Source organism: Chlorocebus sabaeus, chromosome 14 (assembly GCF_047675955.1).
Source record: "Chlorocebus sabaeus isolate Y175 chromosome 14, mChlSab1.0.hap1, whole genome shotgun sequence".
NCBI lineage: Eukaryota > Metazoa > Chordata > Mammalia > Primates > Cercopithecidae > Chlorocebus > Chlorocebus sabaeus.
The window spans coordinates 99,501,001-99,525,532 of record NC_132917.1 but is presented as its reverse complement, the minus strand read 5'-3'; the positions used below and the strand labels follow the sequence as shown (position 1 = coordinate 99,525,532).

General features: G+C 43.0%; 1 protein-coding gene across 2 annotated transcripts in view; it reads left to right on the top strand.

Annotated features, from left to right (window-relative positions):
• The first annotated feature begins 3,837 nt into the window (after positions 1–3,837).
• The window catches only part of MGAT4A (alpha-1,3-mannosyl-glycoprotein 4-beta-N-acetylglucosaminyltransferase A), a 128,687-nt gene continuing 107,992 nt past the window's right edge, over positions 3,838–24,532 (top strand). Inside the window, exons 1-2 of one of the 2 annotated variants that reach the window (XM_008008113.3) lie at positions 3,838–3,928; positions 8,556–8,884. In XM_008008113.3, coding sequence (XP_008006304.1) covers positions 8,791–8,884 — 94 coding nt within the window. In that variant the 5' untranslated portion in view covers positions 3,838–3,928; positions 8,556–8,790. Of the gene's footprint in view, positions 3,929–4,152; positions 4,242–8,555; positions 8,885–24,532 lie in introns of those variants that run through there. The other variant, XM_008008114.3, reaches the window with a different exon arrangement.

Below are 24,532 nucleotides of genomic sequence, written 5' to 3'. Positions count from 1 at the left end.
ACTCTGTGGTTAGATAACAGCTGCCTCTGTAATCATAGGCACTCAGAAAAAGTTCGTGGAACAGTGAAAATGTGTGTGGAAAGGAAAACAGCCTCAACATAGAAGCTTTGTTGGGGACAGACTATAAAACGGTCAAGTTCTGGCAGAACCTCTTGGGTACAATTCCACTGAGTATTCAATAAAGGCAGAAACAGAAACTGTAGAAGTAGAGAAGAAATAAAAAGGAAGTGATAGAGGAGGAGAATCATCCACAATATTAAAAAGAGCAAAAGACATGGAATGGGATTCAGTGGGGTTTCGATGGATTGTCTTTGATTATTAATAACAGATACTATGGACTAGTTGGAAAATCCAGGATCGTAAATTGTACAAAGTTAACGTGAATCATCCACCAATTCTACCCTATACCTTGGAATCACATATTCTATGGAATTCCAGTTTCTTGGGACAACTCACTGAAACTCAGACTTTCCTGAGCTACAATGTATATGGTTTGAGACAAGTGTAACCGTATCCTCCAAAACCTGCCCTTTTGCTGCCAGTTGAAGCAGCAACAAAGTACCAAAAAAGTCTCCCAGTGAAAGCAGTTGTGTTTTTCCTGTATACTTTTTGTTTTCTGCTGTGTTTCCTCCACTACCCAGAGTCCAGGGGGAATTCCTGCTTTTTATCTGAATAAGCCCATGGAGTCCATAACTGAAGCTTGTCCTTCCCCCCTTTCCTTTCTCCTCTGGCATATGCCTCTGCTTATAGAATGTCTGTAAATGCTTTCATTTCCTTCCTTCACTAAGAGAAAAAAACTGGAGAAGGTGGAGATAAACATCTTTTTTTTTTTTTTTTGATGGAGTTTCACTCTTACTGCCCATGCTGGAGTGCAATGGCGCCATCTTGGCTCACTGCAACCTCCGCCTCCTGGGTTCAAGAGATTCTCCTGCCTCAGCCTCCCAAATAGCTGGAATGATAGGCATACACCACCATGCCCAGCTAATTTTTCTATTTTTAGTAGAGACAGGGTTTCACCCTGTTGGTCAGGCTGGTCTTGGACTCCTAGACTTCAGGTGATCTGCCTGCCCGCCTCAGCCTCCCAAAGTGCTGGGATTATAGGAGTAAGCCACCACCACACCTGGCTTTTTTTTTTTTTTTTTTTTTTTTTTTTTGAGAGAGAGAGAGAGAGAGACAGGGTTTCATTCTGTCACCCAGGCTGTAGTGCAGTGGCATGATCATATTTCATTGCAGCCTGGAACTCCTGGGCTCAAGTGATCCTCCCGCCATAGCCTTCCCAGTAGCTGGGACTACAGGTGCATACACACCTGGCTAATTTTTAATTTTTATTTTTTTAAAGACATGGGTCTCACTATGTTTCCCAGGCCGGTCTCGAACTCCAGGGCTCAAACAATCCTCCTACCTCTGCCTCCCAAAGTGCTGGGATTATGGGCATGAACCACTGTGCCCAGCTGGGAAATATATGTAAAAATATTCATCCACTCAACAAAATTTTGTAACTTGCTGAAGATGTGAGCAGAGAGGTAGTCTGGAGCGGTGATGTAGGGGCTCTGGAGTTAAACAGACCTGGATTTGAACTCTGATTAAAACATTTACTAATAGCCTAAATTACTGGTTGTATCTGTCAAATATCTTAATTTCTCAGGGCCTCAGTTTCTTCCTGAATAAAATAAGGATAATAGCTCCTGTTCCATTTGGTCTTTTGGGTGATTCATGAAAATGGCTTGGGGAGCATTCTCCATGATGTTATCAAATGGCAGTCCTTTCTTCCTCTGCAAGTAGTGGTGTGCTTGTCTGTCATTAAGAGCACTGTAATAGCAAGGCCTAGAATCACCTATGCCTAGGAGATATTTTAGGCAAGTTATAGCCAACAATGTATTAAAAGCTTTACCTTGGAATGGTCTCAGTCTTTACCTCTGTTTACACATCAGGTCATGAATCAAATTGCCAGCTTGCTACTTGGCAATGGCTTTGTCATGGAATACAGGAAACCTGGCTTTCAGGTCCCCAACGTGTGTGTCCGTTTTCATGCTGCTGATAAAGACATACCCAAGACTGGGCAATGTACAGAGGAGGTTCAATGGAGTTACAGTTCCACACGGCTGGCGAAGCCTCACAATCGTGGCGGAAGGCAAGGAGGAACAAGTCACTTCTTACATGAACGGCGGCAGGCAAAGAGAGAGAATCGGTGCAGCAATACTCCCTTTTTTAAAACCACCAGATTTTGTGAGACGTATTCACTATCACGAGAACAGCACGGGAAAGACCCTCCCCATGATTCAATTACCTCCCACCAGGGTCCTCGCAGGACACACGGGAATTGTGGGATTTACCATTCAAGATGAGATTAGGGTGAGGACACAGCCAAACTGGAAGTAGAGAGAAAACACCCAAAGTAGAGAGAAGAGCTGGCATTGGATATCATGGCTGTGATCCCCTAAGTTGTGTCCAGAGCGCTGGGCGGTGGACAGATCTTTTGGTATGGCTCTCCCCTACCGAGTAAGAGACCATGGCAGCAGGACGTCATGCGTTTCTTCCTGAGGTTTTAAATTAGCCGTCATGGAGAAACCTCAACATGGGAAAGCTGATAACTCCATGCATGTTCTAGCTGATTATTAATTGTTGTTATCTTGAGATAAAAATAAAGGAATATATCGGAGGTGGGGAGGGGCCCCCGTTCTGACTGAGGCCTTTTAGAGTTTTCAGTTATTGAAATTACTGTTTTCTGAAAAGAATCTACTTATTCCTTTGGGAGCTTGATAGGAACAAGGCGGCCTTCTTGATCTTTGGCCCCTCAATTCCCTCACATGTTACCCTGGAGGATTGCTGTAAGGATTATTGCAGCAATAAAGTTAACACATCCCTTGTTTTTGAACCGTTACCTTTGGTGTGACCTTGGGCAAGTCCTTTCACCTCTCAGATAGTTTCCTCTTTGAAAAATGGAGAATAACTCTAAAACATGAGATATGCAATGAACGATCTAACACCCATACCTGCTATACCGTTAAGTATTCCAAAGAGGATGTGCCCAGGGGTAGTTACTGTTAGCACAAGTCCCAGGCATCCTATGAAAAACAGGGGCAGACCACCCAGGCTTTCTACAAATGAGTCATTTTTTTGCCTTGGAAGTCAATCTCTAACTTTGTGAAACGGTGACAGATAAGGACATGGGGTTCAGGAGAACGGGGCATGGTGGAAAATCAGGGGCATCAGCACCCAACGATGTGCGTTGAAACCCTGGTTGTTTTTCTTCTTCCCCGTTGCTGAAGTCAGCCCTTCGGGCTGATTCGCGGGGTTCTCACCGGGAAGTTGGGGCTGTCGCGACCGTCCGCGGGGCTTCAGGAGCTCCTGCGGGGCTGGGCCCGGGGCCTGTCCCCGGGGAGGCCGCCCAGTCTAGGCGGTCAGGAGCGGGGCGCGCCGCTGGGAAGGGGCCGGGTCGAGGCAGGCTGGGAGCTGGGGCAGCCCGGGTGGTCGGGTCGCGCGCGAGGCGCAGGCCGAGGGCTCGCCCGGGCCTTTGTTGGCCGCCGGAGCGGCCCCTGCACGCGCCGGGAGGTTCCAGCCAGATGCGGCGGCGGGGCGGCGGGGAGCAGGCCGGCGCCCAGACCGGGGACCCCAGACCGCGGCTCCGCTCCGGACCTCGCCGGGACCCCGCTGGCCGGGCCGGCCTCCCGAACGCGAAGCAGGCTGCGCGGCGGCGCCCCTAAGTGACAGTCGCGCGGGCCACTGGCGGGGCGCGGGGCGCGGGGCGCGGGGCCGGCGGCGGGCGGCCAATGGCTGGCGGGGTCGGGGCGGCCCGGCGGGGCGGGGCGGGCGCTCCAGCGGCGGAGGCGGAGCCGGGGGGCGGGCGGGGCGGCCGGCAGCGCCAGCGGCAGCGGTGGCCACAGCAGCTCCGCCGGCAGCCGCGGGAGCACGGAGACGCCAGCGGCGGGTGAGGGGCTCGCGGCGGCAGCGGCGGCGCGCGGGGGCGGGAGGGGCGCGGGGCGGCTGCGCGGAGGGCGCGGGAGCTGGGGGCGGCGCCGGCGGCCCCGGGCTGCGGGAGATCCACCTGCTGGTAACGGAGCCGACTGCGCCGCGGCCCGGCCGGAGCTCTGTGCGGGGAGCTGTCGGCGCCTCTGGGCGCGGGGCCGGCTCGGGGCGCGGCTGGGCCTCGGGGACGGGCGGGGGCGTCCTCCCAGCGTCCCTGCCCCGCGCCGGGCACCTCTCGGGGCCGCGCGCTCTCCCTGCGGCCGCCCCGGCTCCTGGTGCGTCCCCGGCGTGGCGGGGCTCGGCGACTTTGGGGAAAAGTGGAGCAAAGTGCGGATCCGGGGGGTGCGGAAGGGGAGGGACAGCTGCCTGCGGGACCCGGGGGCTGCGCGGGAGTCGGCGCCTTCGCGGGGCCGCGGGGCAGGTGGGCGGGGGCCGGACGGTCCGGGGCGCAGGGGCAGGGGCTGCTCCCGGAGGGGACCGGCCGTGAAGCCTTCGCAGGGAATTGTCACACAAAGTGAAGGGCTGCGGGGCCCGCGTGGAAGAGCACCCCGCGTTTCCCCAGGCCTCAGCTCGCTGCGTGTCGAGGAAGCCGCAGTAGGACCCTGAGGCTGGGTCTCGGGGACTCCACCAAGTGTGCCAGGTGACATCTCGGAGGCGAGCTTTTCTGAGCTGGCTTTTCCGAGCCACTTGCGCACACCCGCCTTTATTCCTCGCAACAGTGCGTTTCTCTGGAGCGGTTTCGTTGCCTGCATTCCGCATTGGAAAATAGAAGCAGTCACAATGTATGCTTGGAATGCTTTCCGTGTATTTTGCTGTTGTGCTTTTGCTGTTGGACGAATTATTTGATAAAAGATAATGACAGAGTCGTTCGTTGGAACGTAGACTGTAAATTTAGAATGAAAATATGCGTTCTGTGGTTTATGTTTCTTTTTCTACATGTTTAAAAAATAGTTTGATGAACAGGTTATCTTGACATAGATTTCTGTAACCCACACGTGTAAATCCGAAAACGCGCTGGGCGATGACATTATGTAAGCTGTATTAAAGAAAACTGACTCGTTTATAAATGGCAAATAAATGAATTTTGCCATAATTGTGGTGTGTAAAGTTATATGGGCTTACGTCATGGATTTTATTGATTCCGGGTGTCAGGGATTATTGTGCCTTTCATTCTTAAGGCACCTCTCCCCTGTCAGTGGGATGCTGATTAAGGAATATGCCAAACGTTCAGCAAAGTGTTCTCAGCCATGGACTATACTGAGTATTTCAGAGAACACTTTAAAATAAGTGAAGGTTCTGTGTCCAGTAATAAAATGAAGACTGAAGGCCTTAAAGGATTGCTAACAAAACAGTCTGGTGTCTAGAGTTGAAAGTTCCGTTCACCTTTGGGAGGGTGGAGAAATGACTAGCAATTTTAGCCACTACCTTTTTTGTTGTTGTTAAAGATTCAAACATGTTAGGTTATAGTCTCCGAGAATATTAAGGGGCTAGATTAAAATTTTTGCAAATGTGGACACTAATAAAAATGTGGGTCACCTGTGCCTTACAAGCCAGCCTGTGAATTATGTCTTATGATTGAAGAGCGAGTAGATCCTTGTTTTTTTCCTGTCCGAAGAGTTTCTTCACTTGTGCTGTGCAGTTAAACTTATTAGCTGGGAAACCTAATTAAAAATGTATGACTACATTCTTACTGAGTAAAACACTCACGTTTTTCTTGCAAAACTTCAGGGCGTATTTGCTAGTAGAATTCATTGTAGGTATCTTCTTCAGAGTTTCATAACTTCCTGGATCCAGTATTTTTTAATTTTTTCATATATTAGGGGTAGTATATCAATAGTTTACTTTGGTTTCAGAGTTCATTTACTTTTACTTGTCTCTATGCATGTCTACGGATTTTTTTTTTTACGAGTTTTATTTGTATTTAGTAAAACTTTTAAAATATCCTTTACTATATGATGGGCTCTTTACCTCCCCCTTTATGGATTGAGTGCTTACTGTTTCAGAGTTCATTTACTTTTACTTGTCTCTATGCATGTCTACGGATTTTTTTTTTTACGAGTTTTATTTGTATTTAGTAAAACTTTTAAAATATCCTTTACTATATGATGGGCTCTTTACCTCCCCCTTTATGGATTGAGTGCTTACTGTAATAACCTGTATGGTTTTTAGATCTTTTACTAGAACTAAATTCTTTCTGAAGTGAAACAGGGCTAAGTAGATAGCAGCTGAAAGTTATAAGTATTTTAATATAATGCCACACAGGGATTAACTCCAAGTTATATAATTCATAGAATTATCACCCCTGTTTTTATAATCAGAATTCATTATTGGGTGCTTATTGATTTAAGACAATTAGAGGAGACTTGCAATGAACTTGTGTTTTTTTTTTTTTTTTTTTTTTTTGAGACGGAGTCTTGCTCTGTCACCCAGGCTGGAGTGTCGTGGTGTGATCTCGGCTCACTGCAACCTCTGCCTCCCAGGTTCAAGTAATTCTGCTGCCTCAGCCTCCTGAGTAAGCTGGGATTACAGGCACCTGCCACCATGCCTGGCTAATTTTTGTATTTTTAGTAGAGACAGGGTTTTGTCATGGTGGCCAGGCTGGCCTTGAACTCCTGACCTCAGGTAATCTGCCTGCCTCGGCCTCCCAAAGTGCTGGGATTACAGGCATGAGCCACCGCACCTGGCCACTGTGAAGATTTTAATTCTAAACTGTAGATGTGGTCATATTTGATGTTAACTTGTCTCAATTGTAGAAGGTGAATAAGTTCAGTCTTAGAGAACAATGATAACTTCTACTTGAGAATATTTTTAGAGCTCTTTGTCTTCAGGTAGTAAAAGAGGTTAGGTGCTTCTAGAATATTATATGGAAGATAGAGCTGCTGTCTGAGGAGGGTTAACAGGCATAGTTTGGTGGAGGGTGGTGGTGAGGTATTAGCCAAAAGCTACAGGAAGTGGAGATGTGTTTAAAGTTGCATGTTTAGACTTTGAAATTTTCCATGAATTTTGCAACTTACTCCATAGCAGATCAGTGTGCGTTATATAATTTTTTTAAACAATTTACACTTACAGTTGGGTATAATTAATACTCTGGGAAGATGCTGCAGTTTAACCTGATGCTTAGAGTATCCCTGGCACTTAGCTTCATATTGCCAGGTGCAGGTGCCTCGTTTGAGAGGGAAAGTGTAGTAGATGAGAGCTTGGACTTTGGAGTCAAACAAATTCACGTTATTTCTCTGGATTCATTTCCTTATGTGTAGAACAGGGTTAATAATGCCTGCCTCATAGGATTTTGTGAAGATTTAAACCATATAGTAGATCAGGCACATAGGAAACATTTCATAAGTTGTAGTGGCTATCATTATTAGTACTATACCGCTGTGATCTTTCTTTACTGGGGGAATTTCTAGTAATGTTCAGTGTTAAGAAGCAGTGGTGGTGGCAAGTTCTGAATTGCCTGCAAATGGCTGCTTTAATCAGTTATGCTCTTCCCTGGAGAGAACTCTCCCTGGGGACTGCTGGCCATGTTTGGAGGTACATGAACTCCCCCACCACAGTGTCAGTATATTACCAGGTGCATCCTGTGGCCCCCCCTGAGGCTACCAGGAATCTGTGCCCATCTTGGAGGGCCTGATGTGCCTCCAGGGATAGAAACTGACCATGCATAGGGTGGACTGGAACCAGTAGCTGGCCGGTTTTGTGGTTGTTGTTCAATTAACCAAAAAAGTTTGGTTTTTAGTACAGTTAACATTTTTTGAGAACCTGTTATATGCTGAATGCTGTGCTTAAGACCATTTCGTTCCCTTTTCCCAACAGCTTTGTTCGTTCCGTGGTGATTTCCCAGATTTCTTGAGTTAAAGCAATGCTGAGTGATAGGGCCTAAGGCCTACCGTATCCTGGTTGGATTGCCGCATTTTCTAAATGCTCAAATATTTCCAGTTTATTTACACCCTGGGAGTGGGTTAGTCACTGGAAAAACGACATTTATTTTATGACCGTGATAAATAGCAGTAATAATTGTAACCTTTTTATAATTTATGACTATGCGAAAGAGGACACAGGACAGATTGTTTCCTCATTTTATGAATGAAACCTTGAGACCTAGATAAGTGGCATGCCCCGAATCATGTAAGTAATGACAGAGCTGGGTCAAGGGCCCAGGTCTTTTGACCCTTATATGTTGTATTCTGTCAATTTTCTTATTTAAAAAAATGTCCTATTATTGTGCAATAGGAAAACTGGGGAGAGTGAAGTTTATGTTACTCAGGAACCATTGTGTGATCGTTAGAATTCTCATCTTGGAATCTGTGAGCTCCGTTTCTCCCTTTAAAATCAGTAGCCATCACTTTTCTTTTTACAGACCAAACAAAACCAATGAGCAGGGAATATAGTTTGAAGCTGTTTTGTATTCTTTTTCCAGGAGGAGAAGGACCAGATAATTCTAGTATGTTAAATGAGTAGTTTCGATGTAGGGATAATCTTTATAGATACAATTGAGCCAAAAGTCTGTTCGTAATGACGAATAGTAAATGAAGAAACTTACATTTTGCATTACTGAATGAGCTTGTCTTTCTCTTTTACCCCCCGAATAGGAAGAGAAAAGGCCGAGGCATCAGCGTATGAAGACCGCAAAGACAATCCCGCGTACAGTTGTAAACGGCATTGCTGCTAGGCTCCTCCTGCAGATCATCTGAAATGAACCTCTCTTATTGATTTTTGTTGGCCTAGAACCAGGAGGACTGCATTCAGTTGACTTTCAGGGTGAAAAGAAAACAGTCCTGGTTGTTGTCATCATACACATATGGACCAGTGTGATGGTGAAATGAGATGAGGCTCCGCAATGGAACTGTAGCCACTGCGTTAGCATTTATCACTTCCTTCCTTACTTTGTCTTGGTATACTACATGGCAAAATGGGAAAGGTAAGGAAAATGACTCAGAAAGTGTGCATGAAATGTACTAGACTTTTTGGTTGGTTAAGTTGCCTAAATGCTTAGGTCAAATACCCTGGCAACCTGCATGTTACATGCTATCTGCTGGCAGTTTCTTTCTGATATAAAAATGAAACAGTATTCTTGGACAGGAGACAGAATTTCTAATTCCAGTGGGGTTTGTTTTGTTTTCAGTTTCTTATAATTGTACTTGGAGAAACAGATACTGATCAGTGGTTTTTATTATACATGACAGCCGAGTTGAATAATAAAGACTTTTGTTTTGGCATTTTGTTCTTTTTACTAAACATAATAAGTGTTTAATAAGCTTCCTTGTACTGAGTGTTGCATAAAACACTTAAAAGGACACAATTAGTGCCTTCGTGAAATTTACATGCTAATTATGCTAATGATTGGGTGCTATGTAGTTAATGATTTAAACTGCGTGCATTGACAAATTACTCCTTAGGCAAAAGTATTTAGGAAGGGATGAGTAGAAATTCTGATCGGAATATTAAAACATTTTTTAAAAATTAATTACGTTTAGACTGTTGAACTGTGTTTTAAAGAGAAGCTATCTGTTCATTGATTGGAATTCTATAATTTAAGGATGATGTATTTATTTGCCTTTTTTTTTAAGAGAAACTACTTGAAGTAAATTCCTACCCATACTTCTTACTTGTCTCCTTTCCTTTGATTGAGGAATGCTGATGATGAGAAGAAAGATGGAAATGTTGAGCTGGTTGCATATTTGGTTTGTTACAGTAGCTGTCATCACCTGGGCTATTGAAGCTGCTGTTGCTGATGTTGTTTTATTGACTCATATGAAGACAACGGAAAAGATTGCTTTGTGACCTTATTTTTTTCTGATGTGTGTTTACATCTGTGTCTATATATACATGTTGCATATGTATATATCTGTATGTGCATGTATATGTTAAAAAGGCTGATATAAGTAAAAACATGCTCTGTGCCTTGAGCAAGTATTTTCCCATTCTTTGTCTTTCTCTGAGTTGGACTCTAATTTTGGGGGCAACTCTTGGGGGAAAATGAATGAAAAACTTGCTAAAGGCCTTTTTTCTTTGTATACAAATACGTAGATTTTAGAATTCATGTTTTTATTGTACCAAAGGAGAAGGCTTAGTCAGGAAGTGCTTTGTTTTTGTTTCTGAGACACAGTTTCACTCTATCTCCGAGGCTAGAGTGCAGTGGCAAGACCTCTGCTCACTGCAACCTCTGCCCTTGGGTTCAGGCAATTCTTGTGCCTCAGCCACAGGAGTACCTGGGACTACAGGTGCAGGCCACCACACCCAGCCAATCAAGAAGTAGTTTGAATAGTTAATCAAACTATTGATTGTCCCTGACATGAGCAAAACAAATGACTGGCTATTAAAAGTCTGTTTATGAAATAAGAGGGTTGATGAGCAGAAAAGTGTGTGTGTGTGTGTGTGTGTATATATATATATATATATATATATATTTTTTTTTTTAGGAAACTTATCTATTCAGATAATTATAGTAGTGGAGAAACTTGACCCTTCTTACTGTGCCTTATTTGAAAGCTGAGAAGTCTTGGAATCTCCGTTTTGTTTTTCTTGTTTCTTATGTAAAGGCCTTATAATAAGCATCATTATTTTTATTAAGCTGTGTTTTGAATGAAAATGAATTTAAAAGCTAAAGATTCTTTCATCACGCAGTGTTAGATGCACACACACAATCTGTTCTCTTTGATCTTCATTCTCTGAGTAACTCCATAATTCCTCTTTGCAAACTTCTGCTCTGATTTTCTCCTTAGTGTTTTTTCCAGACTCTTCCAGGTATCAACACAGGTTTCTGGCTATGGTTACATAAAATCTTCTGTGTTAAATGTTATCGTTTCTGTAACCGCTGAAACTGTTGGGCATTTGGATTCTTTCTAGATAGTTCTGGCAGTCAGACAGCCTGGATTTTCCAGAGAAGTCCCGCTTTGAGAGACTCAATTCCAATGCACCCATAAACCACGTGCTCTGATTTTTATTTTGAAAGCGTGGTTTCTATAACCTTTGACATTGCTAGACTAATGGTTTTTTTTTTTTTTTCATTCATTCATGGGTCCCTTACATGTGCAAATCTTGCCCCTAGCCCTATATTCTATGCTATTAATAAGAAAAGCCATAGGTAATTTTATGCCTTTGAGCAGCTCAGGGACTGGTCAGGGAAAGATGGCATGTAAACAAATATACCATCAGATGGAATTAGATAGAAACAATAACAGTGCTTGCCTGTAAGTGTATTATATGTATTTTGATCCTCATAACAACCATGGGAGATATTATCCCCTTTCTGTAAATGGAGACACCAAGGCAGAGTGACTGAGAAACTCACCAAGGTCCTATGTTAAGTAGTGGTGTTGAAGTTTGATTCAGGCAGCCTCATTCAAGAGCTTACGCTCTTAGCTCTTGGTCTGTTGCTCGGAACAGCAGAGGCAGAGGCTCCTAATTCTTCAGGTGCGTTACCCAGGAGGTAGAATGTGAAGGATGAATGTGAAGGCCAAGCCAGGCAGAGTGGGGAACACTGGGCATATCAGGTACCGGGAGCTGCATGTGCAGCTACAAGTTCTGAAGGGGAGTAGAGTATTTGTGCTTTGGAACTGTGAGATGCTCGTTAATACCAGCACATAGGACTCTTAGGCCCTCTCAGTGTTTCGCTGGTAATCACAGTACTGCAAGGTTCTTGTATCGGTTCAAACCCCGAGAGCGCGCTAACAGACAACATAACAGACAACATAACAGACAACGTAACAGACAACACGAGGCGGTGTGGAGCAACATGCTGTTTTAATGAGCAGGCGGGCTGAGGCCTAAAATGGTGTCAGCCCTAAGTGAGGATGGGGCAAAGGTTTTATAGTCTCCTGTAAATAGGAAGTGTCCTAGTCTGACCTAACTGCTATGTTGTACCCACGTGGCCCCTTTCTCAATCTTTAGGGGTGCGTGTCTTTGGGCCAGCTCTCTTGCTGCCTCCGCTGTCTTGCTGGGGCACGCTGCTGGCGCAAGTTGCACGTTGGGACTGGGCCTGAGAAGGGAGGAGTTATTCATCTCCTTAAGCTTTCAGGCCCCCAGGAGAATCTTACAAGTACAGGTTCTAGAAGTACTGGTTTGACATAGTCCTCATTCAGCACTGGAAAGAAAACACGAGCTGGTGCATGGGATTGGCAGAGGTTGGGGAGTATTTCAGGAATCCTGCCAGGGAAGCTGTGGTGCAAGACAGAGTAACAGTTTCAGCGGGGTATACCGGATTCCCACATAGAAATGAGGCAGATTTCCAATTATGTGGATTGGACAAACTGGGACGGTTGTAGGTGGGTGTTGTGAGAGTAGGGTAGGAGTAGTTACATGTCTGTCTTGCTGGGAGGAGCAGGGCTCCTGATGGAACCTCCTGCTGGTCAGGCGCAATCTAGACCCTGGGCGAGATTGACGACGCAGTCATAGGTCCCTGTCCATGGGGACAGAGACTGGTATTATTTTTGCAGTGCCTGATCCAGTAGTGCTTAGTAAACATGTAATAAGCATTTGTTAGATAAATGATTGATTCCTTCAGCAAAAATGTTTTTAAACAGTTTTAAACTGCTTGAGATACAATTTACGTACTACACAATTCATTCATTTAAAGTGTACAGTGAATCGGTTTTTGGTATATTCACAGATATATATCCATCACCACAGTCAATTTTAGAGCATTTTTATCACCTCAAAAAGAAATCCTATACCCTTTAGCTATTACTGTCCTAATCCCCACCTCCCTCCCCTCCCCTCCTAGGGGTTAGGCAACCACTGATTTTTCTGTCTTTCCAGATTTCCCTGTTCCGGATTTTCAGATCAATGTAATCATATAGTATGTGGTCTTTCGTGACTGGCTTCTTTGACTTAGTTTAATCTTTTCAACGTTCACCCATGTAGTGGCGGATCACCTCACAGTGGGGTTACTGCGCAGTATACAGAAAGGATGTGCACTTTGCCCCTTTTTACAGCTGAATAATGGTCCGTTGTATGGACATACCACACTGTTTATCCATCCATCCGCTGGTGAACTTTGGGTTGTTTCTAACTTTTGGCTAATTATGAATAATGCTGCTATAAACATTCAGGTACATGTTTCTGTGTGGACATGTGTTTTTATTTCTCTTGGGTATTTACCAAGGAGTGGAATTGCTGGGTCCTATCATAACTCTATTATGTGTAATCATTTGAGGAATTACCAGACTTTTTCAAAGTGATGGGACCTGTACATATTCTTATTCTTTTACTTCAGTCCGTTTATCTTTGAATTTACTGTGTGTCTTCTGTAGACAACATATAGTTGGATCATGCCTTTTAAAATCCAGTCTGACACTCTCTGCGTTTTGATTGGGTTGTATATTCATACATACTTAATGCTATTATTAATATAACTGGATTCATTTCTGTCATCTGACTTGTTGTTTTTCCTGTGCCTCGTGTCTTTTTTGGTTCCTGTGTTCCTACCTTATTGCTTTTTTTGCATTGATTGAATTCTAGTATAGCATTTTAATTTCATCAATGACTTTTTCACTACTTTTGAGTATTTTTAGTAGTCTCTCAACAGAATTTGTACTAGCTTAATTTTAGTAATATATAAAAGTGTTTCTCCTATGTAGGTCTGTTCCTTTTTACCCTTTTTTGGGGGTATTGTTTTACATATTACATCTGTTAATGTTGCAAACTAAACAATATATTGTTATAATTACTATTTTTATGTGTTATTATTTCCTTAGCCCATTACAGTTTTTTTCCACCTACCTCTTCTGTGCTATTACTGGCAATTATATTACTGATGTATTTCCACATGTTATAGACCTAGCAATGAATTATATAAATATTTTATACAATTGACTTTTTAAATCAGTTAACAGAAAGAAGAAAAAAATACATTAATAGTGTATATTCTAATTTCATAATTATTGCTGCTTTTGTGTGGATTTGAACCACCATCTGGGGTCACTTCCTTTCAGCCTGAAGAATTTCCCTTAGTGTTTCTTATAAGGCATGTCTGCTAACAATGAATGCCCTCAGTTTTTGTTTATTTTCATGTCTTTATTTCACCTTTATTTTTGAAAGATAGTTTTTCTGGACATAGGATTCTTGGTTAACAAGGGCTTTTGTTGTTTTTGAACACTGTGTGTTGTTGCATTGCCTTTGTCCTCTATTTAATTTCTGCTGAGAAGTCAGCTATTAATCTTAATGGAAGTTCCCTTGTAAGTCATGTCATTTTTCTCTTGCAGCTTTCAAGATTTTCTTGTGTTTGACTTTTTTCATTTCCACCATGTGTTTGTGGGTCTCTTTTATTGACCCCGTTTGGATCTGTTGAACTTCCTGGATGAATAGCTTATTGTTCTTCAGTAAATTTGGGAAGTATTAAGTCATTATTTCTTTGAATGTTTTTTCTTCTCCTTTCTTTCTCCTTTGCTTCTGGTATTCCCATTACACATATGGTGGTGTGCTTATTGGTGTTCCACCTTTGTCTGAGGCTGTGTTCATGTTTCTTCATTTTTTTTTCTCCCTCTTGAGCTTACATAATCTCTACCAACCTGTCTTCAAGTTTGCTAATTCTTTCTCCATTGTGTTCAAATCTATTGTTGAGGCATGTATTAGTTAGGGTTCATCAGAGAAACAGAACACACACACACACACACACACACACAAACCTGTGCACATACATACAAGAAGATTTATTATAGGAACTGACACATGTGATTATGGAGGCTGAGAGGTCCTAGTATCTGCCGTCCACAAGCTGGAGAACCAGGAAAGCTGGTGGTGTAATTCAGTCTCAGTCCAAAGGCCTGGAGATAAAGGAGCCAATGACGAAAGTCCCAGTTCAAGTTCAAAGGCCCGAGGACCAGGCGAGCTGATATCTGAGGGCGGGATATCCTAGCTCAGACCAGAAACAAATTTGCACTTCCTCCACCTTTTTGATCTACTCAGGCTCTTAATAGATTGGATGATACCCACCCACACTGGTGAGGGTCATCTTTCCTCAGTCTACAGATTCAAATGCTAATCTCCTCTAGAAATACCTTCACAGATATATCCAGAAATAATGTTTTACCAGCTGTCTGGGCATTCCTTAGCCCCATGAGATTGACACATAAAATTAACCATCACAAGGTCTTCTAGTGAATTTTTACTTCTATTGTACTTTCCAACTCCAGAATTTCCATTTGGTTCTTTCTTAAAATTTCTGTCTTATTGATAGTTTATATTTGATGCCACTTTGTCATACCTTCTTTTACTTCTTCAATTAAATTTTCGTTTAGTTCTGTGAGTTTATTTATAATGGCTGATTTGAAATCCTTTTAAAAATAAATCCTGGCTGGGCATGGTGACTCATGCCTGTAATCCCAGCACTTTGGGGGAGGCTGAATCAGGCAGATCACCTGAGGTCAGGAGTTCGAGACCAGCCTGGCCAATATGGCAAAACCCCACCTCTACTAAAAATACAAAAATTAGCTGGGTGTGATGGTGGGCACCTGTAATCCCAGCTACTAGGGAGGCTGAGGCAGGGAGAATTGCTTGAACCCAGGAGGCAGAGGTTGCAGTGAGCCAAGATCGCCCCACTGCACTCCAGCCTGGGTGACAGAGTTAGAATCTGTCTCAAAAAATAAAAAAAAATAAATAAATAAAGCCAACATCTAGTTCGTCTAGCTGTACTCACAGCCAGTTTCTGTTACCTGCTTGGTTTTTTTTCCCCGTTTGGTGTATTGCATGTATTTTTCTGTTTCTTTGTACATCTCATAATTTTTTATTGGAAACTGGACATTTTAGAGAAATGTATTTTAGCAACCCTGGGTACTAAGGTCCCCTTCACGTGTTATTATTTGCTGGTTTATTTGTTTAGTGGCTGGCTGGAGCTTCAGCTCTTGGTTTGCCCACACTCACCCTGGGATGCCCCTTTACTCTTTCTGAGACTCCTACACTAGTTGCCAGCTGATTGTTTTATTGTTTACACCAATGCCCTGGGGCATACGTTCTGCTACAAACTAAATTTTGGTTCCTTTTTTTTTCTTTTTGACCTATGATATGTTCTATGATAAAATTGTGATTCCTTTGAAGAAATAGTTTCTGAGGTCAGTGTCTGATATTTTTCTGACCCCAGGAGGACTCCTCCTTTCCACCTCTTTTTGCAGGTTCTCTCCTGCAAGCTAGTCCCCACACTCCAGGCTGTATCTTCACTAGATCCACAGTTGTCCCCATTCTCTCACCACAACTTTCACTGTTTTTGAGAGGGCTCTTAGGCCCAAACTTCTCCAGGCACTATTGCAAATGAAGCCCCTTCCTTGGGAAGAGATTAAGAGCTGTTTTGTGGCTCCAGGCAAGATTTCTGAGTCTTGAGGTGGGACTGAGGATAATGACAGGTTTTTCTCTGAGTGGCAGCCCCACTCTAGGAGCTGAGCACTAAGTGGAGGGGCCAGGAGGTTGAGGTTCTTGTGGCTTTGCTTTTCCAGGTGTGGAACCACTGCCTCACAAGCCCCAGGAAGGGCTATCAGGGCCCTCATATTCTCAGGACGCTGCCCGCAAGGTAGAGCCTCCGTTCCATCAGCAGGGGTTGTGTAGAGTAAGAGAGTACCCACATCTCAACTGCACTTGCCTGGGACTTAACCTCAGCTACAGGCAGCTGGGGGCAGCAGGAGAAAAGTTGAAGTCCTGATTCTCCCAGGATGAAATCCCACAGCTTGGAGCTGGAGAGCAAAGGGAGCCCTGTGTTCTTGGCTGCTGTAGTCTGGAGTGAGGTCTCTACCTCACTGGCTGAGGGGAGGAGAGCGGGGAATGATCTTGGTTCAAATACTGTGCTCTCACCTTTCTTACTGAATTTTTATAGATTTTCTCGTATAGGTATTTCTTCATTTGCTGTTTGTCCTTGAGGCAATTTTCAGGTCCTCTTAAGAAGTTTTTTAAACAGTAGTTGTCACTAGTTTCACTTCACAGGGGATCAGCAGAGCTTATGCTGTTGCGTCGGAAGTGGAGCTCCAAAAATATTTTGAAAATGCTTTATTCATTACCAGATTTCATCAAATTTGATACACTATTAGATGCACCGTGATTGTAAAGTACTGCTAAGCAGGAAAAGCAACTGCTGATGAAACTATGACATGCCATCACGTGTAAGAGTCACCTTGATTTCAAATGTTGAAATATGGGAGAAAATGTGTATCTTTGAATCAGTAGACCGCAGTGTATTCTGAGAAAACACTTACTGTAAGAAAAGATCAGATTCATATCCTGTTAGCTATAACAGAAACACCAGACAAAGCATTTTATGGAGAACTATGATGCTTCTTTGTAAACAAGCAGTGAATCAAAGTGTTTAGATTTGTTTGTCTTTACAGAATAAGCAAAGCTGCTTTCAAATATGAGATAAGGAAAATTAATACTAAGTCTAGGATTTGGAATATGCTGTCATCATTCTGGCTTACCGAATGTCGACCTGTGTTTTTTGAGTGCCTTCTGTGTGCCAGGCACTGTTTGTGATCTGGAATACATTAGCATTCAAACCTGTTAGAGGAATATCCTTGCCGTAGTGTAGGAGAAGAGGGAGGAGAGAGCTGCAAAACAGCACAACAGTAAATTAAACAGTAAGTTGAACAGCAGTAAATGTTTTAAAAAAACTCTATTATGAAATACTTTTAGATTTACAATAAATGTACAAAAATAGTACACAGATTTTCCCTTATACCTAGCCTTCCCCAATATTAGCAACTTACATATAATCAGAGTAGAATAATTTTCTAAACCAAAAAATTAATTTTGATTTAAAATTATTAACTAATCTACAAACCTTATTTGAATTTCACCCGAGTTCCCACTAATGTCCTTCTGTGCCAGAGTCGTCTAGAATCCCACAGTGCATTTAGTTATCATGTCCTCTTACTTTCTTCCAGTATGGAAAATTTCCTCCATTTTTTTTTTTTTTTTTTTTTTTTTGAGATGGAGTCTCGCTGTGTTGCCCAGGCTGCAGTGCAGTGGCATGACCTCGGCTCACTGCAAACTTCACTTCCCGTGTTCAAGCCCTTTTCCTATCTTAGCCTCCTTAGTAGCTGAGATTACAGGTGCCCTCTACCGTGCCTGGCTAATTTTGTATTTTTAGTAGAGATGGGGTTTCACCATGTTGGTCAGGCTGTTCTGGAACTCCTGACCTCAGGTGATCTGTCAGCCTCGGCTTCCCAAAGTGCTAGGATTACAGGTGTGAGCCACTGTGCCTGGCCCTTTCTTTGTCTTTTATGTCGTCGACATTTTTGTGGAATGCCCCTTAATTTGAATTTGCCTGCTGATTTATCTGGTTAGATTGAGGCACAGTCGTATATTTATATAGTTGAATAAGTATATATGGTTGAATCTCTGTATACACAGAGTCAACCAACCACAGATGGAAAATGTAGTTAGGTCCTCAGCGTTTGTATCTGTACTGAAACATATACAAACTTTTTTTGGTCATTATTCTCTAAAAAACACAGTATAATAACTATTTATATAGCATTTACATTGTATTAGATATTATAATATTATAAGTAATCTGGAGATGATTTAAAGTATGCAAGAGGCTGTGTGTAGGTCACATGTAAATACTGTGTCATATGTCAGAGACCTGAGCGTCTGCAGATTTTGGTATCCTCAGAGATACTGGAACCTATCCCCCATGGATATCAAGGGACAGCTCTAATGCATTTCTGACAGGAGTACCACAGAAATGAGGTTGATGTTCTGTCCTTTTCTTTGAGATGGAGTTTCGCTCTGTAGCCCAGGCTGGAGTGCAGAGGTGCAATCTCGGCTCACTGCAACCTCTGCCCCCCCGGGTTCAAGCAATTCTCCTGCCTTAGCCTCCCGAGCAGCTGGGATTCCAGGTGCCCGCCACCACACCCAGCTAAGTTTTGTATTTTTAGTAGAGACGGAGTTTCTCTATGTTGTCCAGGCTGGTCTCAAACTCCTGACCTCTCAGGTGATCTACCCGCCTTGGCCTCCCAAAGTGTTAGGATTACAGGCGTGAACCACCACGCCCAGCTACCTTTTTTTGGTTCTTTTTTGAAACGGGGTCTCACTCTGTCACACAGGGTGGAGCGAAGTAGTGTGATCATGATTCACTGCAGCCCTGACTTCCTGGGCCTAATCAGTCTCCTCACCTCAGCTTCCAAAGTTGAGGGAAGGACCGCAGGCGTGCACTACCATGCGCGGCTAATTTTTACAATTTTTTGTAGAAACAGGGTCTCACTGTGTTGTCCAGGCTGGTCTCGAACTCCTGGGCTCAAGCAATCCTCCTGCCTCAGCCTGCCAGACTGCTAGAATTATAGGCATGAGCCACTGCGCTCTGGCTGTGTCCTTCAGTTACCACGTTATATCAGGAGGTGTGTGATGTTAATGTGTCTTGTTAGTGGTGATGCTTGCTTCAATCACTTGGTTGAAGCGGTGTCTGACAGGCTTTTCCACTGTAAAGTTACTATTTTTCTATTGTAATTAATAAGCATTTTGTGGAAGCCAATATCCTGTTTCTCATCATACTTATACCTACAAATGTTAACATCCTTTGATGATTTTTGCCTGCAGCAGTTTTTTCAAACTTTTATTTCAAGTTCAAGGGTACAAATGCAGATGTGTTGCATAGGTAAACTTGTGTCATGGGGTTTGTTGTAAAGATTATTTCATTGCCCAGGTATTACACCCATTAGTTATTTTTTCTGATCCCCTCCCTCCTCACACCCTCCACACTCCTGAAGGCCCCAGTGTCTGTTGTTTCCCTCTGCGTGTCCACGTGTTCTCGTTTAGCTGCCGCTTAGGAGAACATGGCGTATTTGGTTTTCTGTTCCTGCCTCCAGCCCCATCCATGGCCCTGCAGAGGACATAATCTCATTCTTTTTTTATTGCTGCCTGCAGCAATTCTTACTGTGGTGTTTTCCAAATGTAACTTTCTGTTTCCATCATTCATGCTGTACTTATTAATTAATTGGAATTCCACTGTAAGGAAGAGATGAGATGTCTCTTCTCCCTCATTTTTCTTTTTTCTCTCTCTCTTTTTTTTTTTTTCCGAGATGAAGTCTAGCTCTGTCACCCAGGCTGGAACACAGTGACACAATCTCGGCTTACTGCACCCTCTGCCTCTCGGATTCTCGGATTCAAGTGATTCTTGTACCTCCACCACCTGAGTAGCTGAGATTACAGGTGTGTGCCACCATGCCCAGCTACTTTTTTTTGTATTTTTAGTAGAGACAGGTTTCACCGTGTTGGCCAGGCTGGTCTTGAACTCTTGAGCTCAGGTGATCCACCTGCCTCAGCCTCCCAAAGTGCTGGGATCACAGGCTTGAGTCACCACGCCCGGCCCTCCTTCATTTATTTCTTTACATAAATATGAACTCATGGATATTTATTTAATTCTGTGGGTTATGATCCTTTATTACAGTAACTTATTTTGTCGTTGACATTGTCTCAGAGGTGGCCATTAGGAGCTTCCTCAAGTTGGCTTCTGAGCCTTTTGTTGTGCCCCTATCATTTTATTCAAATTTATCGAGGTGAAATTAACATAACAAAATTAACCCTTTTAAAGTAAACAATTTAGTACATTTACATTGTTGTGCAACTACCACCTCTATCTAGTCTCCATCACTTTTAGAGCCATTTTTTCCTTTCTGGTACCATAGCATGCGCCAGGCTTGTCCTGTATTTTCTCTACTCCAGTCCTGGAAGCAATCATTTTTCCAAGGAGCCTCTAGTTCCTTTGGAGAATGGAGTCTCGCTGGGCTCATTCCTACTGTGGCACCATCTTTCCAGTCCCTCTCAGTGCACAGAGCGAGGGGATACATGTGTGCATGCATAGCACCTGCAACTATTGCCATGTCCACCTGCGTTTCTTAAAACTAAACACCATGAATTCATAGTGATCCCTCGGATTTTAATCGAATACTGTAGTGTCCATGCTAGTCTCCTCTTTTCCTTATTTGTAAGTCCTGTCTCTGATGGTAAAAAACATGGCTCTGGCAGGGTGCGGCGGCTCATGCCTGTAATCCCAGCACTTTGGGAGGCCGAGGCAGGTGGCTCACTTGAGATCAGGAGTTTGAGACCAGCCTGGCCAACATGGTGAAACCCCGTCTCTACTAAAAATACAAAGAATTAGCTGGGCGTGGTGGGTGTGCCTGTAGTCCAGCTGTTCAGGAGGCTGAGACACTAGAATAGCTTGAACCTGGGAGGTGGAGGTTGCTGTGAGCTGAGATTGCGCTGCTGAGATCGCACCACTGCACTCCAGCCTGGGTGACAGAGTGAGACTCTGTCTCAAAGAAAAAAAAAATATGACTCTTACTATCCCAATAGAATTGCTTATGCTCAATCCTGCTATATACAAACAGTAGTTTCAGAATTCTAACCCATACACAAGTGAAAATTAAATTTACTAGGGTACAATGTTTTGCATAGTTCTTTTTGTATGTAGTCTTGTAATATACAGAAGCTGTTTTCTAAAGTTACTTAGCTTATATTTTAGTCACTTCCTCTTCTGTGTGGTTATGTTATTCATTTATAATCTGTTTAGGTCCATATATTACTGTTTGTATTCTGTTTTGGGTTTCTCCCATGTCCTGCTAATTGCAGTCATTTACATTTTGGATATGTGAAACATCTTGATTCTGAGTCAGAACAGGAAAAAAGGTATGCTGAGAGATGTGTCTCTTCTCATTCCTTCTGTCTCATTTCTATTCCTTCCTTCTTTCTACCCAGTTCCCATCCATCCCTTGTAGGTATTCAGTCTCACTATCTTCTGGTTTATCCTTCCTGGATTTCTTTTGTATTTTTAGTGTAGACAGGGTTTCACCATGTTGGCCAGGCTGGTCTGGAACTCCTGACCTCAAGTGATCCACCTGCCTCAGCCTCCCAGAGTGCTGGGATTACAGGTGTGAGCCACTGTGCCTGGCCTACAGGTTTTTTGTTTTTTGTTTCTGTTTATTTTTTTAGATTAGATTTAGCCTCAATTTTTTTTATTCAAACCACGGTAAATGAAAACTCTAGTTGCCAATTATGTTGTAAACATGAAAGTCTGGGGATAGAGTTGATTTGATTAACATTTAGATTTAAATAACTTATTTGGGAAAAGTGGATTCTGTATCTTTTTTTGCTGAAGTATATTTTGCATGTCTATTATTTGCTTTTCAAAACCTGAAGATAAAAGACCTTTTTTTTTTTTTTTTTTGAGACATGGTCTTGCCCTGTTGCCCAGGCTGGAGTGCCGTGGTACGATCTCAGCCCACTGCAGCCTCCATTTCCAGGCTCACTGCAGCCTCTGGGCTCAAGAAATCCTCCCACCTTAACCTCTTGAGTAGCTGGGACTACAGGTGTGTACCACCGCACCTGGCTAATTTTTAAAAAATTTATTTTTAGTAGAGATGAGGTCTCACAGTATTGCCACGGCTGGTCTCAAACCCCTGAGCTCAAGCAATCCTCACACCTTGGCTTCCTAAAGTGCTGGGATTACAGGCATGAGCCACTGTGTCTGGCCCAAAAGGGCATTTTTTTTAAGAAGCTCTGTTCTGTGTATTTCCAATAGGAAGCTAGAAAGTAAAGCAAATTATAGTCAGTATTCATTTGGCAAAGTTTGCTTCCAGCTTAAATAATCATAAATGTTCACATGTCAGGGTTTTGTCTTCCCTCCACAGTTGAGATGAGATGATATGATTTTCTAACCAAGAAGATGAAGGGTTGGCATATGAATCCATCTTCAGTTCAGCAGGTTTAGATATTTATTGAATTCAGAGCAGTTTCTTTTCTTTAAGCAATGTTGAAAGTATAAGAAAGATCTAAAAAGTGTACAAATCGTGAGTGTACAGCTCTATGAGTTGTCACAAAGGGGCACACCTGTGTAACAAACTCCAGAAAGCACATTTGGCATTTACCTGTCTTTCCCGTATTTTGGTGCACACGTTGGTCCACAACTATTTCAGTCGTCAGGTCAGCAGCTTTTTAAAAAGCAGTCTTTCTCACGGTGCGTGTCTGAAGGACCCAGACAAGTGATGAGAATCAGTAGTGTTACTGATGCATTCATCGGGGTGTGAACACAGTGCTGTGATAGCACTGGGGTAGAAACAGCACGTTCAGATGAGGGATTCTGGAAAGGCTTCTCACAAGAAGCGGTGTTGGAGTTGGTCTGAAAAGAAGACAGGCATTTAATGGGGGAGAAAGGTATTTCCTGTGTTAATGGCGAAGGTGGATGTTGGATTGAACCCAGGAGTGGGCACGTGGCAGTGTTTGGTCTGATGGATGCAGGTCCAGATGCACAAAGGATGGAGAAGAGTGGAGGAGATTGATGGACTGAGGAGGAGACAGGGACTGTTAGACCTGGGAGCAGGGATGGTAGCAGTGAAGGTGACAAGAGATCTGAAGGGCTCGGCAGGAATTTGTGGTGAAGAGTGTCATTATGTTACTACTTTATCCTAAATTTTACTTGCTATAAAATATCCTGCTGTGTGTTTTGACTCATGCCCATAATCCCAACACTTTGGGAGGTTGAGGCAGGAGGATCCCTTGAGATGAGCCCGGGCAACAAAGTCAGACTCCATCTCCACAAAAAAATGTAAAACTTAGCCGAGTGTGGTGGCTTTTGTCTGTGGTCCCAGCTACTCAGGAGGCTGAGGCAGGGGGATTGCTTGAGGACCGGGAGGTCGAGGCTGCAGTGAGCCATGATTGATGCTAGCATGGTACTTATGCATGTGTGAACACACGTCTTTTTTTCTCCTGTAAGTTACTTAAGTGGATAGCTGATTTTTTTTTCTGAACTTCAAACACCTCCATCAATATAAGAAATAAGTACAAAATTGTAAAACTACCATATCTATATTTAAACATATTATTATCAATACTATGGGCTTTTTCATTAATTTCTTCATTTCGAAACCTTCCTAAGGTTAATAGTAATTCTTATTTTTATACCTTTCTGGGATTTTAGAAATCTTACCAAGCTGGAAAATAAAAAAGGGAATGTCTTTGGGACGATTCGTGTCAAATGTGATCAGGATTATTGACTGAGCACTGAGTGGGCGCCAGGAACCTGGTTGCTTCCCTGACATAATTTAAATCTAGGTTACTTGTTGTCTGGGTCTTTTTTTTTTTTTTTTCAAATTAACTTGTTAGTTTAATGAGGACTTTTGAGCTCAGATTTATCATACAGATTTTAGTTTTTCCCAGGCTGGTGTTTCCCCTATGGAACAGCGTTCCTTACCAACCACTTGTCGTGATATCGACTTAGTAGAGAGATTGCAAACTTAAGCATTTCTTGTTGGAATCTTCTGACCGGAAGGCCACTTAGAGTTTTTTTCTCCTTCTCAGACAAGAGATCTAGTCTAGCATCTTGGTTACTTTACGATAGATGACTGATTTTTTTTTTAACCCAACTTCTTTTTGTGACTACTGTGCTTATCTTCCTCCCCATCCCCTGTTCTTCTTATACTTCTTATTTTGCTCCAAAACTGTGGGTTTGCACAGAACTTCCTTTTTCCTTCCATCATTATTGCACGCACAGATAGACAAAAGTTTCTATATGAGCAGACATACTTATTAGATGAAGGAAATAACAAATGTATTGACTGTCTTCTACTTATTCAAACAGAAAAAATTGCTGGGC